General features: G+C 30.8%; 1 protein-coding gene across 2 annotated transcripts in view; it reads left to right on the top strand.

Annotated features, from left to right (window-relative positions):
- Positions 1-19,202, top strand: part of LOC143072477 (proton-coupled zinc antiporter SLC30A5-like) — a 42,109-nt gene that overhangs the window by 6,511 nt on the left and 16,396 nt on the right. For both annotated transcript variants that reach the window (XM_076247402.1, XM_076247403.1), the window contains exons 5-11: positions 106-193; positions 1,184-1,271; positions 5,865-5,941; positions 7,972-8,142; positions 8,833-9,112; positions 9,938-10,146; positions 14,062-14,219. In XM_076247402.1, the coding sequence (XP_076103517.1) occupies positions 106-193; positions 1,184-1,271; positions 5,865-5,941; positions 7,972-8,142; positions 8,833-9,112; positions 9,938-10,146; positions 14,062-14,219 (1,071 nt within the window). The remainder of the gene's footprint in view (positions 1-105; positions 194-1,183; positions 1,272-5,864; positions 5,942-7,971; positions 8,143-8,832; positions 9,113-9,937; positions 10,147-14,061; positions 14,220-19,202) is intronic.

The raw sequence follows: 19,202 nt of genomic DNA, 5'->3' as shown, positions 1-19,202 counted from the left end.
AAAGTACACAAATGTGCTTGAATTAATTTGTAATTAGTGAGATTTGTTGTTTACATAATCATGATGATAGGAATTTTCGAATCCTGTTTTGTCCTTTTTTTCCAGGACAATACTTTTGTTTGAACATAGTGATCTAGTTATCATCTCAGGTGCCAGTGCTCTGTTCACAGCCAATGGAGGAGGCCCAGCAAAGGTACTTACAGGCTGTTTTATTATATCCCGGAAGTCTTGATTGCTAGTATCATAAATTTGGAAAACATGTGACACCAACTTGCCACACAATTTCATTAAATATTACAATTAGCATCTATCATATGCAATCAGCTGTTTATTGCTTTTCTGTCAAACAAATAAAAACAGGTGGCGTTAAAACACCAACAATTAATCAAATTGTCAAACAAGTTCAAAAACCTGAATAAAATAAACATGGACTAAGTCAAACTGTTTAATTTCTCTGCGCCAATAAAATTTGTTTAATCAAACACAATAGACCACTTTTGAGTTCATCCGTCACCGGAAAAAACTCGTCAATTATACGCGCCTTTATGACGTCATTTACCAGATAGAGGGGGTCGCCTGTATCCCTGCACTATTAATGTTCATCAAGCATCTTAGTGATCGTCATTATGCAGGATAAACTAGAAATAATTGTTGTTCTGTAGGTACTTAATGACAATTCTCTAATGACAGCAGTGCTGATTGTCAATTTTGAGAATTCAATTTGCCGAATAATTCGTACAATATAGAATTATAGTTTTCCAACCACTTGCTCAACATTGGAATGGAAGTGACGACGCCCCTAAACGCACAAATGACGTTCACTAAAACCAGAGTTTTTGACGGAAATGCATCGAACTCTAAAGCTGTCTATTTATTTATTTTTTATTTGCAAATTGAAAAAAATGTCAAAAACACTGAAAATTCACTACAAATTGTCATCCTTATTATTATAATTATCTAATACATGTATTGCAATCAAAATTCAACAATTGAAAAACTTTATACGAATTGCCATAATCAGATAGCCATATAATTTCTTTGCTGCTAGGGGAGATGTGTTTTTTTAATTGCTATTTTGACCTTGTTGTTAGTTGATCATCATTTTCCATATTTCAACAATCTAGGTATAGGAATTGTGCCATTTTGACCTTGTTGTTTAATCATAATTTTTCACTTATTTTAGTCTAGAGGAGCTTTCTTTTTCCTGATTGCCATTTTGACGCTGTTGTTATTTGATCACGATGAAGAACACAGTCACCATGATCATGACGGTATCCTTGCAAATATACTTTAAGACTTTAAGTCATCAAAGATAAACTACAGGATTTCACTAAAATTAGGAATGAGTATTTTCTGAGGTCTGTTCCAGATTTTCATGCATGGGGGGATTGAAAGCACTTTTTTAGGCCCCTACAACCCATGCATAATATAAAATAAAAATATACAACCACACACAATTCGTTAACTTGAATGCCTCTCATCTCCCTACCCCATACATTTTATAACAGTTTTTGTTGAAATGACATATGTTTGTTTACCGTACTTTTTTATACGACCGCAAAAATAAAAAAATTGTCTGCGTCATCAGCATTGACCGAAGACAGATGCTTCCCTGATAATAACTTTAGTATAAGTAAATAGAAATCAATAAAATTTTAAGACAAGGTTTATAACCACTAAAGGAAGGTTGAGATTGATTTTCAGGGTTATGGTCCCAACTGTTCTGGAATTAGGGACCAAAAAAGGGGCCCCAAAAAAATAAGGGTTTTTTTTAGTTTACAGACAATAACTTATGTTAAAGTGTATGAACCTTTCTGAAATTATACCGCAAGTTTCCATACAACAAAGGGATGTTTAGGATATATTATGGGGGTTATGGCTAAAACCATTTATGAATTAGAGGCAAAAAAGGGAGAAAAAAAGGTTTCTTCTGGTTAAAGAAAAATTAAGACAATTAAAAAGAAGTCTAAGCGAGGTAATCTAATCCTTATTAAAAACAACAGTGTTTGATTACCTCCCTTACAGTGCCTTTTTAATTATGTATTAAGAAATGATGATTGTCTTGAGGTTATTAGCTGTCAATTTATTTTTAGGCAGTTAAGCTGCCTTACGCGAGCACCCTGGATTTGTGTTCTACCCAATACATGCTGAAATACGTGCCATTGTTATTATCTAGCTAGATATTATGTTATTTAAAACTAATTGGACAGTTTTTTCATGCTTTTAATTCTGGATTACAAAAAATATGACCAGAAAAACCTTACATAAATGTCGAATCGCCCAAAAGTTTTGAAGTTGCACATAGGAAGTAGAGCACATTAGGAATCCTTATGTAGTTTATTATCCCTGGAGCTTTTGGCTGAGATGTCAAAGAACAAATGTATGAAATATTTAATCGCTGAAAATCTCTAAAGACAAGTAGTTCAGATTTTCCAAATGGCAAAAGTCGTAGGAATATTGTTTGTCGTCAATATGTAGTCAACTACGTCAGTAGAATTCAACTATTCATGCTATTGGCGGCAATTTTAAATTATGATACAAAATTTTGTATCTTTTCAATTTGGAGGCAGGGGTTTAAATTAGCGGTGGTCTGAGGTATGCAACCTTCCACTTTTGCAGTCGGACTTTCGACTAGCTACGCCCGACATGACACTTGAAAGAAAATAATAAATAACTTAGCCAAAATCAACATTGGAGTATCTAGTTTAAAAAATGTGTCCGGTGACCCAGCCAACCAACCAAGATGGCCGCCATGGCTAAAAATAGAACATAGGGGTAAAATGTAGATTTTGGCTTATAACTCTGAAACCAAAGCATTTCGAGCAAATCTGAAAGGGGTTAAATTGTTTATCTAGTCAATATTTATCTGCTCTAAAATTTTCAGATGAATTGGACAATGGGTTGTTGGGTTGCTGCCCCACAATTGGTAGTTTTAAAGAAATTTTGCTGTTTTTGGTTATTATCTTGAATATTAGTATAGATAGAGATAAACTGTCAACAGCAATAATGTTCAGCAAAGTAAGATCTACAAATAAGTCAAACATGACCTAAATGGTCAGTTGACCCCCTCAAAGAGTTATTGCCCTTTATAGTTAATTTTTAACAATTTTCATTAATTTTATAAATTTTTGTAAATTTTTACAAAATATTTTCCTCTGTGTAACTAAAGGGCCACGTTTATCATAGATAGAGAAAATTGTAAGTAGCAAGAAAGTTCAGTAAAGTAAGATCTACAAACACATCACCATCATCAAAACACAATTTTGTCATGAATCCATCAGTGTCCTTTGTTTAATACATGTATGCACATAAACCAAGGTGAGCGACACAGGCTCTTAAGAGCCTCTAGTTTTTTTTTATTGTTTTCTCGAAACTACCATCATTTAATTCAGAAATATTTTATGAAAGAGTTTCAAACCCAATCTTATATTTGACATCTCAAAAACGGACCCATTACAGCAGCACTTATGTTTATGGAACTTCGAAACATAGGAACCGAAGTGACTCCACTTTCCCGGGATATGATTACTTGTCTCAACACGTTACAGGGGACATGAAAATACCGGGCGTCCGTCCGTTTTTGGCACATGTTGTTAACACTGTAATGTGTGACGATTATTGCAAGATTTTTTTGTAACTTGTATCATCAGAAAAATATGTTTGACACTAACAAAAATAAGTCCTGATCAAATATTGTTAACCAATTATGCCCTGTGGAAACATAAATTATAATGAAAATCCTATTGCATTTGCTAGATGAAGCTTTTATTTCTCTTGATCATGTAGAAATATTAAAAGAATGTATAAAAAAGTGCATTTTTAGCCCTTGTATCTTGGATAGATAAAATATGTGCAATGCGGGGACATTGGAACTCTGTTCTTTTATTGAAATTTTTTTTTAAAAAATATTTGAACCTAAATAGAAAGGGGTATTTATAAGCACTCCATTTCAGTAATCACTAGTAGAGTTTTTATCACGTCGTCTTTCATGTCACAGGAAACCATACCCAGATATATTACAAAAGAGTCGAGAGCACTTTTCTGTGATTTATCCATCTTGTTTACATAAACTTAACGATCCTAAAGGAAAAACCATGCATACTGCTTCATATCCTCACCCTTGTTACATTCAGATACCTCTGTGTGTATCTGCTGTGAACACATGCAATAATATTTTTTTTTGCCAAAAATAAGGTGGATGCTTGAGCATCTGAGCATACATGCAAGCTTATGCCACTGGTTTTCTTTCCAGGGAAGCAAGTCCATTCATACTTTTACAACCTCGTACTAAAGTCAACTTGAACTACTAACAGTCAACTAATACCAACATTAACTATCAACTAGAACAACTGTAATCATTGCGAACTTGTACCCCTGCAGACTCATGTCCTTGAAAAAAATATACTTGATATATGCATTGCTTTTGAAAACCTTGATAAAATATGAATTACTTGCCTTAATGATTTATTCATCAAATGAACATAAATTTACAATATATGAATGTTTAATGTTTGTTCTTTTATATTTAAAAAAAAAAAAATTGAAGCGACATTGCCATAGTTTTCTTAATAGACCACTTTCGAGTTTGTCTGGCACCGAAAAAAACTCGTCATTTATGCACTCTATTATGACATCAATTACCAGATAGAGGGGATCGCCTGTATTTCTGCACTTTAAACGTTCATCAAGCGTCTAAGTGATTGTCATTGTGCAGGATAAACTAGAAATAATATTTGTTCTGTAGGTACTTACTCACAATTCTCTAAGACAGATATGAGAATTCAATTTGCCGAAAAATTTATGCAATATAGCTTTATAGTTTTCCAACCACTCGCCTCAACATTGAAACTGAAGCAACGACACCCCTAAAAGCATGAATGATGTTCACTAAAACCAAAGTTTTTGACGGAAATGCATCAAACTCGAAAGTTGTCTATTATGTTTGCCTTGGTTTTTGGTTAACTGCCGACAGCGCTTACAATGCTTTGATTAAAAGTTACTATTAACTAATATTAATTTTAGCCATGACTATGTATGTCATTTTATATTTTAAGACGTAAGCTTGTATGCTGTATTTAAAAGGTTAATTATGGTTGTTAACTTTATAAGAAATTTTAATTGAGATTTGACTATATCTTGAAGTATTGAAATTTAAATTTGGAATAAGGGAAAGGAGGAGGTGGAAAAAAAATTGGGAGGGGACTATTTTTCTCATTTCAGATTTCAGAAATTATAAAGAAAATTTCATCAAATATTTTTTTTGTTTTTTTTTATATTCAACAGGATGGTGTATTGCACAAAAGCAAAAAAAAACGGATCAATTTTATTTAGGGGGGGTGTCAATTAGCAACAGCATAGTGTATTGCACAAAAGCAAAAAAAAATGAATATAAATTCAAATCATACAACCAATTTTTAAGTTCTTGGACAGTTATTCTGTGGCAAAAACCTATTATGTGTCAAATATTTAATTACAATCCAAATTCAAACCAGTATCAAGCGTGAATATTGTGTCCATTTTGGCCCCAACTTTACAGGGTTTGACATCTGCAGTCGTATCCAGCTTTGCTCAGCGAAGCAATTTATTAGAAACCCAATTTAATATTTTGCTAAAATAAAACTGATTTGAAGAAGAAGAAAAATATACGAAAGATTATTTTTTTTGTAGGAAACTCATAAGGTCACAATGTATTATGTATGTGACACTATCCTTGTATATATATAAAAAAAATCACTTTTGTATATATCTAAGTGTAGAATTAAATGTTGGGGAACATTAAAGTATTTTTTTTTAGATACTCATGTTTAAGTTGTAATAGAGGGATTACATGCATTACTATACAACATTCCTTAACCAGTTTTCAGGAAATCACAAACACAGCAATGTATTTACACATGTTTTTTATCATATCATAAATTCCATTGGATGGTCCGACCATAAGGTAAGTGTACAACTGTAAAATAAATAGAAAAATAAGGGGCTGTGGTATGATTACCAAATTGGTGAGACAATTATCTTCTTAAGTTCCTAATAAAATGTATATGCAGCCTTTAACAATGAGAAAATTCTATACAGTGTTTTATAGTTGGTTATTAAATGCCCTGACATGAAGTGTAAAACAATTCAAACGACAAAACCAATGGCATAATTTATAACAAACAAATATGACAGACATGAACCAATGAAAACTTTTGAGTTAACTTAAAAAAAAGTTTGTCAATGAACAATTATATCTTATCTATTATATATGCAAAACAAGGCTGGTGCCTTGAGTATCATAACAGATTAACTGTTAACCTGAACTATAGAGAATACTAGTTAAAAATATCAAAGTGATATTATTGCTAATCAATTGAAAGTTTACCACAGAGTCGTCTGCTCTTGACCAAGGTATTTAAACTTTTGTAAGTTTACCTGTCCCATTGATTCAATACAAGAGCTTTTGTTTTCTATGTAGTTTATTCACTTGGACCTTTGAATTTCTTCTAGGAGAAATCTATCACTCATTGATTAATTTGCCTGACCAAAAAATATCTTCTTTGTTGACTGAAATACATGTATAAACTCACATAAACTGCATGTGATACAGTATTTATTCAATATCAATAATATATTTTCAATCTGTTCAATATAAGCACTGATTTAATTATAAAAAGTTTATTTCTGATTTTTTTTTAATTACTGCATGCATTTATGTTTCAAAGAATTTACATGTTTTTTGTGGTTGTTCAGTTATAAAGAATACATTTATGAAGACCTTTATTTAAACATTATCATTTCAAGTTTTTACTTATGAACAGACTAAAAAAAAATCAAATTTTAATAGGTAAACTGTTGAAAGGAGTAGGTCCGGTAAGACCCCTTTTTGGCCCCAAAATATAACAGTTTTACAAAATTGTTAAAATGTAAACTTATAGTTATTTATTGGACAGTTGAATGCTTCTGCTACATAAATATGGGCTGTTTTTGACAATACAATGCACATATATTGGGTTGTAGTACCATTAAGTCATGCTAAATTACTGAAATCTTCAAAATTCTATCATTTTAGTTAAATTTTAGACGGTTTCCTTGTAAAACGAAAGTGGCCGCATTGGTGTTCATCCTTAATATTGAAATGTAAGTTGTATTTTATGATAATACATAACATATATAAAGGGTGTGGATGAACACGGATGCGGCCACTTTCATTTTTGACAAAAAACATCTGAAAAGTGACGTTTTTTGGCATATTTGAGAGATTTTTCATATTTGAGCTTGAATCGGATCGTTTTTAATGACTAAATCAGTTAAAATATTTCACTTATACTAATTAAATCAAGTGAAATAGACACTTAAGACTTTAAAAAGTGGTCAAAATCCTTCGTCAGATGAAACTGAAATTTGAGGCCAAAATGAGTCCTTACCTACTCCTTTGATCAGAAATCAACTTTTAATTTTTAAATCAGTTTTTATATCAAACTAATTGAAAATGTGTTATTGATTGAATAAATACAACATCACATGCAGTTTCTTAATTACTTATTTTAAGGATTTGTATAGTAACTATAAACTATACAAATCCTTGCTTATTTGTTCATGTATTTCCATCATTGACAGTTCAGTTTTTTGTTCAGGTAAATTAATCAGTGAGTGATAGAATTCTCTTGTAAGAAATTTAAAGGTCCCATTGAATAAACTAAACAGAGAACAATAGCTGTTGTATTTGTTAGATGGGACAATAGAACTTACAAAAGTTGAAATGGACAGGTAACTTGCAGGTGAATCTGTGGAAAACTATGATAGGGTTCGCAATAAATTCCCAAGAAACCAGAAAATTAGCTTGCTTATATTGTCATTAAAAGAGAATGAGAATTTACCCTTTTATACTTGCTTCATGAAAATCAATGTGTACACAGAAAATCCACAAAAAATTGGTAGACATAGAATAAAATGGAATCCTCAGTATGTTTTTATTATTATGTTTAATAGGGTGGAGTAGTCCTGCTGTCATTAACATTATTCCTACAAATAGGATACAACAGTGCTTCAAAGAAATTATCTGTTGATGTTGGTGGGTCTAAACGTCTTCATGCTATGTCTACATTTATACAAGCTTTTATTATGTTTCCATGGGCAATGTTCATTGCAATGACCAAAGAGGTAATTAAAAATACGAATTTTCTGTAGATTAGCTTTGCTGTATATTATTTACAGATCAGATCAGATTAATACATGCTAGTAAAAACCAATATGAATCAAAACACCAAAATCGTCCCGATTAAACATATTATAATCATTATTTCTTTTCTTTAACACTAACTGAAATAAATAAGTATGTAGGTGATTGACAACCCCATTGCATATGTTTTTGAAATTTTTAACATTACTGCATGCAACAAACATTTTTTATTTGGACACACAAGAAAATTCATTGGAAATAGAATGGCTTTTCAGTGACATCAACATTATGGCTTTAAAATTACTGCTGGGTTAAAAAAAAAAGTACCTGTGAAATAATCAAAATGGAAAACTATACATATGTTGACTATTTTATGCTACGTAATTGGATATGGGAGGCTTGGAAGACATGTCAGACCACAACCTACCTTATAGAAATAAGGAAGATGTGGTATGATTGTCCATGAGAAAACTCTCTACCAGAGACCAAATGATGAAGAAGAACCTTCTTTATGGAATTTTGCATACATGAAATGGACCAAGAATCATAAATGACCTATGACTAATGAAAAATATATACCCTTTTCTACCTTCTTACATCTATGTTGATGGACTAGTGGTTAGAATTGGTAAATTTCTTCAAATTTATTTACTTTTATTTTTTCATTATAGAGTGACATAGATTCTTGGTTATACCTCCTTTTCCCACTATTTCTTGTGATATTATTTGTGCTTGTGATAGACTTCTATATAGAAGCAGTTGTTATCAACCACCTACAGCCACCAAAGACTGCAGTGTATGGGGCATATGCAATATTTCTCTCAGCTTTATTTTTTGCTTTAACTTGGAATCATCCATTAGTTTCTAAAATCACCACCTTCAAAGAGATTATTACAAATGATCATGTTTTATCTGGTGGAGTTGTATTCAGTTTAGCAGTTTTCATGCTAGGTAAGATTTTATTTGTAATGCAATTATTCTGTTTCCTTTTTTTTGTGGACTGGGGGATGGGGTGTTTTTAAGCTTGGGATTTTGGAATTGATCCTTACGAGATATGGGGAATTCTTTTTTTCGAATTTTGGGATGTCAGGATTTTAATTTCTTCAAACTCGGGATCCCTGAATTTCATGTTTTTAAGCCTGGGATTTGGGGATCAGGACCTCTCTGACCCCTCTTTTTGTCACATTATGTTAATTACCGGTAGTTAAAATCAATATTCAGATTTATTGCATAGATTGATCACATTACCATTTAAAATTGATTTTAAACTTGGCCTATGTAAAGCATAGGTTTCATTGTCACAAATTTTCTATATCTAGCTGCATGTAGAAACTTGTTAACATATTTTCTTCCTCAGTAAAACCAAGTTTAAGATGGTCAATGTTATCACCAAACCAGTCATTATTTCCGTGTAAACATTTGATGGTTTATTGCTTAACTGCTAGTGACATGAAAAGTAGAGTTCAGACTAAAATTTATAGTATACTTTGAAACAACTAATCTTACAAAATGTAATTACTGTCTCTTAATGTTTTTTCTTACCAATAAAAGATGCAGTTTACCTAAGTGTTGTTGTCAATCTAGAGGTCTTTAAAGGGGAAAAGTGTATTCAATTGGTTTGAGATAAAAAAAAAAAAAAAAAAAAAAATGAATAAAAAAAAAAATAATGTTATATGTTTGAAATGGAAATAGATCTATTTATATGAACATTTAAAAAAAAAAATGCTTCCCTAAAACTGTCAATTAAATATTTTTGGTGTTTTTTTTCTTTCTTAGCCACCAATATGCTAGCATGGCCCAGTAAAGGGACAAAAGGTGGAAGCTTTATTGGCTACTCAGCAACTGGATTACCTCTGTATAGTTTTACTGGTGATGCAATATCTAAAACAACACATTCAGTAGTCACCATACTTAAAAATGGACTAAAACAAATATATGAGGAATCAGATTCACGGAGAATATTTTATTTTCTTTGTATAAACTTGGTAAGTGTAGTCTGATAAAGGAAAAAGTGTCATGAATACAGTAGATTCATTTAAGAAAGTGAGTATTTATTTTCATGGTCTGAGTAAAAAATGTATTTTTATGGTTATTTGATTATGTGGTTTTGCAATAGTCTGCATGCATATAAGACTATATTTTGTACTTTGTTGAACATTTAAATTGGAGTTTTGCTTTATCCAACAAATCCACAAAAGTTGGACTATTAATCCCACGAAAAATAAACAATCCGCTGTATTATAGTTCCAAGACAGTTTCTTTCAATTTGATTACAAAACAAAACAAAAAAAATATTTTGTATATGCAGTGTAGAACTGATAAAATGGAGAATGAATGAAGAGAAATTTAAGCGCAGCTGCCAGATAATAAATCATATAATGTATTTAGGTTACTGGTATATGATAGAGCTGTGATTTCAAAATTCTGCTGTTAACATTTTTAGTACTCCATTAAGATGACTGAACATTATTTTATGCAATCAGAAAGAAAGTAACTTTGAAAACCAGACACAACAAAACAATTGCAAAATTCACAACAAAAATGGTACTATTGTTCATGCTCTAACTGTCTAAAACCAAATATGCTATCATAAGAATAGAGAAAAGAAATTGGGAATGTATCAAAGAGATAACAATAAATCAATATATAACAGTTGTACCTTTCAAAGTTAACATTACAATTTCATATATATGATAAAAACAATGGATTGCACACATCACTTTTGTTCTGTAATTATTTCGTATAAAATAGATTATTCTTATATACACATAAACCTACTGGCATTTTATCATGATCTATTTGGAGATTTTAAAGACAACATGGCTTCATATGTCTTTCAAGTTTACTTTTATTATGCACACATAATGTGTTCATAATAAAAGTAAACTTAATAAGACGAATTCCATGAATGACGTACGTGTATCTTATTACAATATGATGGATTATAAAAAAAAAACAAGCAGCTTAATAAGCATCTATTAAAATCTTTTAAAAAAAGATAGTTGATTCTCTCTGAAAATTTCTCAATTTAAGATTTTGTCCTTTGAGGATACATGATAAGCTTGGCTAGGGGCGATTCTAATCCTACAAATCTCATTTTAACACCCTCCTCGGTCGCCTTTATATACGCCTGTCCCAAGTCAGGAGTATTTTGGTCATTGGCAAAGCATTAAATTTTTGTAAGATTTGGAAGAGGAATACCAACGATACAAGAAGCGTTTTTAATAAGAATTTGGGAAATTATGCTGTGCTTTAAGGTTAAGGCTTAATCTTTTTGGTTTAACTGTTATAGAGATAACAGAGTTATACAGAGCTGTAAGTAAGAAGTTCCTGTTCTTTTGAGAAGTAGTCTACGTTGCCAGTTCTAAATAACTTTTTTGTGTTACATTTAGTAGATAGGGGATTGTGACTGTCTTCGTGTCCTATTGGGCTTATTTTCAACACGTTCTATGTGATAGAAAAAAAATTAAGCTATTATTGCGAACCCTATCATAGTTTTCCATAGATTCACCTGCAAGTTACCTGTCCATTTAAACCTTTGTAAGTTCTATTGTCCCATTGAACAAATACAACAGGTATTGTTCTCTGTATAGTTTATTTGATGGGACCTTTAAATTTCTTCCAAGAGAAATCTATCACTCATTGATTAATTTGCCTGACCAAAAAAATATCTTCTTTGTTGACTGAAATACATGTATAAACTCACATAAACTGCATGTGATACAGTATTTATTCAATATCAGTAATATATTTTCAATCTTTTCAATATAAGCACTGATTTAATTATAAAAAGTTTATTTCTGATTTTTTTTTAACTACTGCATGCATTTATGTTTTAAAGAATTTGCAAGTTTTTTGTGGTTGTTCAGTTATAAAGAATACATTTATAAAGACCTTTATTTAAACATTATCATTTCAAGTTTTTACTTATGAACAGACTAAAAAAAATCAAATTTTAATAGGTAAAATGTTGAAATTTGATCAGAAATCAACTTTTTAATTTTTAAATCAGTTTTTATATCAAACAAATTGAAAATGTGTTATTGATTGAATAAATACAACATCACAGGCAGTTTCATAATTATTTATTTGTACATGTATTTCCATCATTGACAGTTCAATTTTTTGTTCAGGTAAATTAATCAGTGAGTGATAGATTTCTCTTGCAAAAATTTAAAGGTCCCATTGAATAAACTAAACAGAGAACAATAGCTGTTGTATTTGTTAGATGGCACAATAGGACTTACAAAAGTTTAAATGGACAGGTAACTTGCAGGTGAATCTGTGGAAAACTATGATAGGATTCGCAATAAATTGTATGTCAATGTCACATCTATTTTAGATTTATGAGTTTGACTGTCCCTTTGGTATCTTTCGTCCCTCTTTTATAAGTGGTTATTTAACCCTTACTAGAATACGGTGTGTTGGTGTATTTATTGACGCATTACTTAGAATTTTCCAACATGTTAAATGAAAAAAAATATCATTTACATTGTACCAATAACATTTAGCATTCGTACTTTAGACCAAACTGTAGGAAAATATTCCTTCTTTAAAATGATATCTCATTTTCTCGCTTTCTTCTTTCTGCTTTCCAATATTTAAAATAAATCCTATTACACTCCAAAATTGAAAGACATGTTTTGACAGAATAATGAAATTAAAAACTGAAATTTTGAAAAATCGTAGAAAATTCAGAAATGGCACCAAAAACTAAAATAAAAAAGTGCTTAATGCTAGTATAAGGTTTCAGCTTCATAATGATATCAACTATTTTGTTTTGCATTTCGTAGTTGTCGAGCTTTAAGAAAAAAATCAAAACACTGTATTTTTTGTTTTGCAATCCGGATGGAACTCAGTCAAATTTCAAAACCGAGGTCTATATTAATAAGAATTTGCATGATATATATTACAAACATATGTTCGATGAGGCATTAAAATGATTCCTAAGTCCTTGCCGTTTCACGGAATAGTCTCTTGATTTTGGGCTTCTCTCTCCTTTATATCTTCTCAAGCAAGATGACCCCAATAGTTTAGGTCTGATATTATATTAAAATGTTATATTTTACAGTGTTTTATGTTTGTTGAACTTGTATATGGTGTGTGGACCAATAGTTTAGGCCTGATTTTACATAAGATGTTATATTTTACAGTGTTTTACAATTGTTGAACTTGTATATGGTGTGTGGACCAATAGTTTAGGCCTGATGATTTTACATAAGATGTTATATTTTACAATGTTATACCTTTGTTGAACTTGTATATGGTGTGTGAACCAATAGTTTAGGCCTGATGATTTTACATAAGATGTTATATTTTACAATGTTATACCTTTGTTGAACTTGTATATGGTGTGTGGACCAATAGTTTAGGCCCGATTTTTGATAAGATGTTATATTTTACAGTGTTTTACATTTGTTAAACTTGTATATGTTGTGTGGACCAATAGTTTAGGCCTGATTTTACATAAGATGTTATATTTTACAGTGATTTACATTTGTTGAACTTGTATATGTTGTGTGGACCAATAGTTTAGGCCTGATATTACATTAAAATGTTATATTTTACAGTGTTTTACGTTTGTTGAACTTGTATATGTTGTGTGGACCAATAGTTTAGGCCTGATATTACATTAAAATGTTATATTTTACAGTGTTTTACGTTTGTTGAACTTGTATATGTTGGGTGGACCAATAGTTTAGGCCTGATTTTACATTTAAATGTTCAATTTTACAGTGTTTTACGTTTGTTGAACTTGTATATGGTGTGTGAACCAATAGTTTAGACCTGATTTTACATAAGATGTTATATTTTACAGTGTTTTACGTTTGTTGAACTTGTATATGTTGTGTGGACTAATAGTTAAGGCCTGATTTTACATAAGATGTTATATTTTACAGTGTTTTACGTTTGTTGAACTTGTATATGGTGTGTGGACCAATAGTTTAGGCCTGATATCTGATGGCTTCCATATGTTATTTGATTGTTCAGCATTAGTTATGGGGTTATATGCAGCCATTATGAGTCGATGGAAAGCTACAAGAATATTTTCTTATGGGTAAGCTGTTTATAAGAAGTGTAATTAAAAAAACTGATTCTTAATCTTTATTTGTATTTTAAAAAATATTACGAAACATAGAAATAAAGTTGCTTTACTTTTAACTAATAATAAAAGATGCCATTTAGTCAAATAGTCCTGTTTCTAGGTAATGTTGCCTTTATTTGTATTTTTGACACTTTCAGAAATAACCTAGTTATATTTCATTTTATATCAGATTTCTTATACTGTTGCTATTTGTTTATTTGAGACTAAAGACATAATTGAATAATAATGCATTTCATTTATGATTTGTTTATACTATATAGTTATGGGAAGATGTGGTATGAGTGCCAATGAGACAACTCGCCATTCAAGTCACAATTTATAAAAGTAAACCATTATAGGTCAAGGTACAGCCTTCAACACAGAGTCTTGGCTCACACCACACAGCAAGCTATAAAGGGCACCCACAAATTGCTCATGTAAAAAACCATTCAAAAGGGAAAACCAACAGTCTAATCTATATAAAAACCATAAGCACTTACGAACCAAATAAACAGATGACAACCACTGAACATTACATTCCTGACTGAGGATTATTCTTTTGATATTTGTAGGTATGACAGGGTAGAAGTGTTATCAGGATTTATAAATGGTTTGTTTATACTGTTGTTATTTGTAGGTATGACAGAGTAGAAGTGTTATCAGGATTTATTAATGGTTTGTTTATACTTTTTATATTTGTAGGTATGACAGAGTAGAAGTGTTATCAGGATTTATAAATGGTTTGTTTATACTTTTTATATTTGTAGGTATGACAGGGTAGAAGTGTTATCAGGATTTATAAATGGTTTGTTTATACTTTTGTTATTTGTAGGTATGACAGAGAAGAAGTGTTATCAGGATTTATTAATGGTTTGTTTATACTGTTGTTATTTGTAGGTATGACAGAGAAGAAGTGTTATCAGGATTTATTAATGGTTTGTTTATACTTTTGTTATTTGTAGGTATGACAGGGTAGAAGTGTTATCAGGATTTATAAATGGTTTGTTTATACTGTTGTTATTTGTAGGTATGACAGAGTAGAAGTGTTATCAGGATTTATTAATGGTTTGTTTATACTTTTTATATTTGTAGGTATGACAGAGTAGAAGTGTTATCAGGATTTATAAATGGTTTGTTTATACTTTTTATATTTGTAGGTATGACAGGGTAGAAGTGTTATCAGGATTTATAAATGGTTTGTTTATACTTTTTATATTTGTAGGTATGACAGAGTAGAAGTGTTATCAGGATTTATTAATAGTTTGTTTATACTTTTTATATTTGTAGGTATGACAGAGTAGAAGTGTTATCAGGATTTATAAATGGTTTGTTTATACTTTTTATATTTGTAGGTTTGACAGGGTAGAAGTGTTATCAGGATTTATAAATGGTTTGTTTATACTTTTTATATTTGTAGGTTTGACAGGGTAGAAGTGTTATCAGGATTTATAAATGGTTTGTTTATACTTTTTATATTTGTAGGTATGACAGAGAAGAAGTGTTATCAGGATTTATAAATGGTTTGTTTATACTGTTGTTATTTCTAGGTATGACAGAGAAGAAGTGTTATCAGGATTTATAAATGGTTTGTTGATACTTTTTATATTTGTAGGTATGACAGAGAAGAAGTGTTATCAGGATTTATAAATGGTTTGTTTATACTTTTTATATTTGTAGGTTTGACAGGGTAGAAGTGTTATCAGGCTTATATATATGGTTTGTTTATACTTTTTATATTTGTAGGTATGACAGAGTAGAAGTGTTATCAGGATTTATTAATGGTTTGTTTATACTTTTTATATTTGTAGGTATGACAGAGTAGAAGTGTTATCAGGATTTATAAATGGTTTGTTTATACTTTTTATATTTGTAGGTATGACAGAGAAGAAGTGTTATCAGGATTTATTAATGGTTTGTTTATACTTTTTATATTTGTAGGTATGACAGAGTAGAAGTGTTATCAGGATTTATAAATGGTTTGTTTATACTTTTTATATTTGTAGGTATGACAGAGTAGAAGTGTTATCAGGATTTATTAATGGTTTATTTATACTGTTGTTATTTGTAGGTATGACAGAGAAGAAGTGTTATCAGGATTTATAAATGGTTTGTTTATACTGTTGTTATTTGTAGGTATAACAGAGAAGAAGTGTTATCAGGATTTATAAATGGTTTGTTTATACTTTTTATATTTGTAGGTATGACAGGGTAGAAGTGTTATCAGAATTTATAAATGGTTTGTTTATACTTTTTATATTTGTAGGTATGACAGAGAAGAAGTGTTATCAGGAATTATAAATGGTTTGTTTATACTTTTAATATTTGTAGGTATGACAGGGTAGAAGTGTTATCAGAATTTATAAATGGTTTGTTTATACTTTTTATATTTGTAGGTATGACAGAGAAGAAGTGTTATCAGGATTTATAAATGGTTTGTTTATACTGTTGTTATTTGTAGGTATAACAGAGAAGAAGTGTTATCAGGATTTATAAATGGTTTGTTTATACTTTTTATATTTGTAGGTATGACAGGGTAGAAGTGTTATCAGGATTTATAAATGGTTTGTTGATACTTTTGATATTTGTAGGTATGACAGAGTAGAAGTGTTATCAGGATTTATAAATGGTTTGTTTATACTTTTAATATTTGTAGGTATGACAGGGTAGAAGTGTTATCAGAATTTATAAATGGTTTGTTTATACTTTTTATATTTGTAGGTATGACAGAGAAGAAGTGTTATCAGGATTTATAAATGGTTTGTTTATACTTTTTATATTTGTAGGTATGACAGGGTAGAAGTGTTATCAGGAATTATAAATGGTTTGTTTATACTTTTAATATTTGTAGGTATGACAGGGTAGAAGTGTTATCAGAATTTATAAATGGTTTGTTTATACTTTTTATATTTGTAGGTATGACAGAGAAGAAGTGTTATCAGGATTTATAAATGGTTTGTTTATACTTTTTATATTTGTAGGTATGACAGGGTAGAAGTGTTATCAGGATTTATAAATGGTTTGTTTATACTTTTGTTATTTGTAGGTATGACAGAGAAGAAGTGTTATCAGGATTTATTAATGGTTTGTTTATACTGTTGTTATTTGTAGGTATGACAGAGAAGAAGTGTTATCAGGATTTATTAATGGTTTGTTTATACTATAGTTATTTGTAGGTATGACAGAGTAGAAGTGTTATCAGGATTTATTAATGGTTTATTTATACTGTTGTTATTTGTAGGTATGATAGAGTAGAAGTGTTATCAGGAATTATAAATGGTTTGTTTATACTGTTGTTATTTCTAGGTATGACAGAGAAGAAGTGTTATCAGGATTTATAAATGGTTTGTTTATACTTTTTATATTTGTAGGTATGACAGAGTAGAAGTGTTATCAGGATTTATTAATGGTTTGTTGATACTGTTGTTATTTGTAGGTATGACAGAGAAGAAATGTTATCAGGATTTATAAATGGTTTGTTTATACTTTTAAGCTCACCTGGCCGAAAGGCCAAGTGAGCTTTTCTCATCAATTGGTGTCCGGCGTCCGGCGTCCGTCGTCCGTCATCGTCGTCCTGCGTTATCTTTTACAAAAATCTTCTCCTCTGAAACTACTGGGCCAAATTTAACCAAACTTGGCCACAATCATCATTGGGGTATCTAGTTTAAAAAATGTGTCCGGTGACCCGGCCAACCAACCAAGATGGCCGCCATGGCTACAAAATAGAACATAGGGGTAAAATGCAGTTTTTGGCTTATAACTCAAAAACCAAAGCATTTAGAGCAAATCTGACAAGGGGGTAATATTGTTCATCAGGTCAAGATCTATCTGCCCTGAAATTTTCAGATGAATCGGACATTTCGTTGTTGGGTTGCTGCCCCTGAAATGGTAATTTTAACGAAATTTTGCTGTTTTTGGTTATTATCTTGAATATTATTATAGATAGAGATAAACTGTAAACAGCAATAATGTTCAGCAAAGTAAGATCTACAAATAAGTCAACATGACCAAAATGGTCAGTTGACCACTTTAGGAGTTATTGCCCTTTATAGTCAATTTTTAACCATTTTTCGTAAATCTTAGTAATCTTTTAGAAAAATCCTCTCCTCTGAAACTACTGGGCCAAATTTAACCAAACTTGGCCATAATCATCATTGGGGTATCTAGTTTAAAAAATGTGTCTGGTGCCCCACCCAACCAACCAAGATGGCCGCCATGGCTAAAAATAGAACATAGGGGTAAAATGCAGTTTTTGGCTTATAACTCAAAAACCAAAGCATTTAGAGCAATCCTGACATGGGTAAAATTGTTCATCAGGTCAAGATCTATCTGCCTTGCAATTTTCAGATGAATCGAACATTCTGTTGTTGGGTTGCTGCCCCTGAAATGGTAATTTTAAGGAAATTTTGCTGTTTTTGGTTATTTTCTTGAATATTATTATAGATAGAGATAAACTGTAAACAGCAATAATGTTCAGCAAAGTAAGATCTACAAATAAGTCAACATGACCAAAATGGTCAGTTGACCACTTTAGGAGTTATTGCCCTTTATAGTCAATTTTTAACCATTTTTCGTAAATCTTAGTAATCTTTTAGAAAAATCTTTTCCTCTGAAACTACTGGGCCAAATTTAACCAAACTTGGTCATAATCATCATTGGGGTATCTAGTTTAAAAAATGTGTCCGGTGACCAGGCCAACCAACCAAGATGGCCGCCATGGCTAAAAATAGAACATGGGAGTAAAATACAGTTTTTGGCTTATAACTTAAAAACCAAAGCATTTAGAGCAAATCTGGCCGGTGTAAAATTGTTCATCAGTTCAAGATCTATCTGCCCTGAAATTTTCAGATGAATCAGACATTCTGTTGTTGGGTTGCTGCCCCTGAAATGGTAATTTTAAGGAAATTTTGCTGTTTTTGGTTATTATCTTGAATATTATTATAGATAGAGATAAACTGT

This window comes from Mytilus galloprovincialis, chromosome 4, assembly GCF_965363235.1.
Source record: "Mytilus galloprovincialis chromosome 4, xbMytGall1.hap1.1, whole genome shotgun sequence".
In the NCBI taxonomy this organism is placed as follows: Eukaryota; Metazoa; Mollusca; class Bivalvia; order Mytilida; family Mytilidae; genus Mytilus; species Mytilus galloprovincialis.
This window is presented reverse-complemented; position numbering and strand designations above follow the sequence as displayed.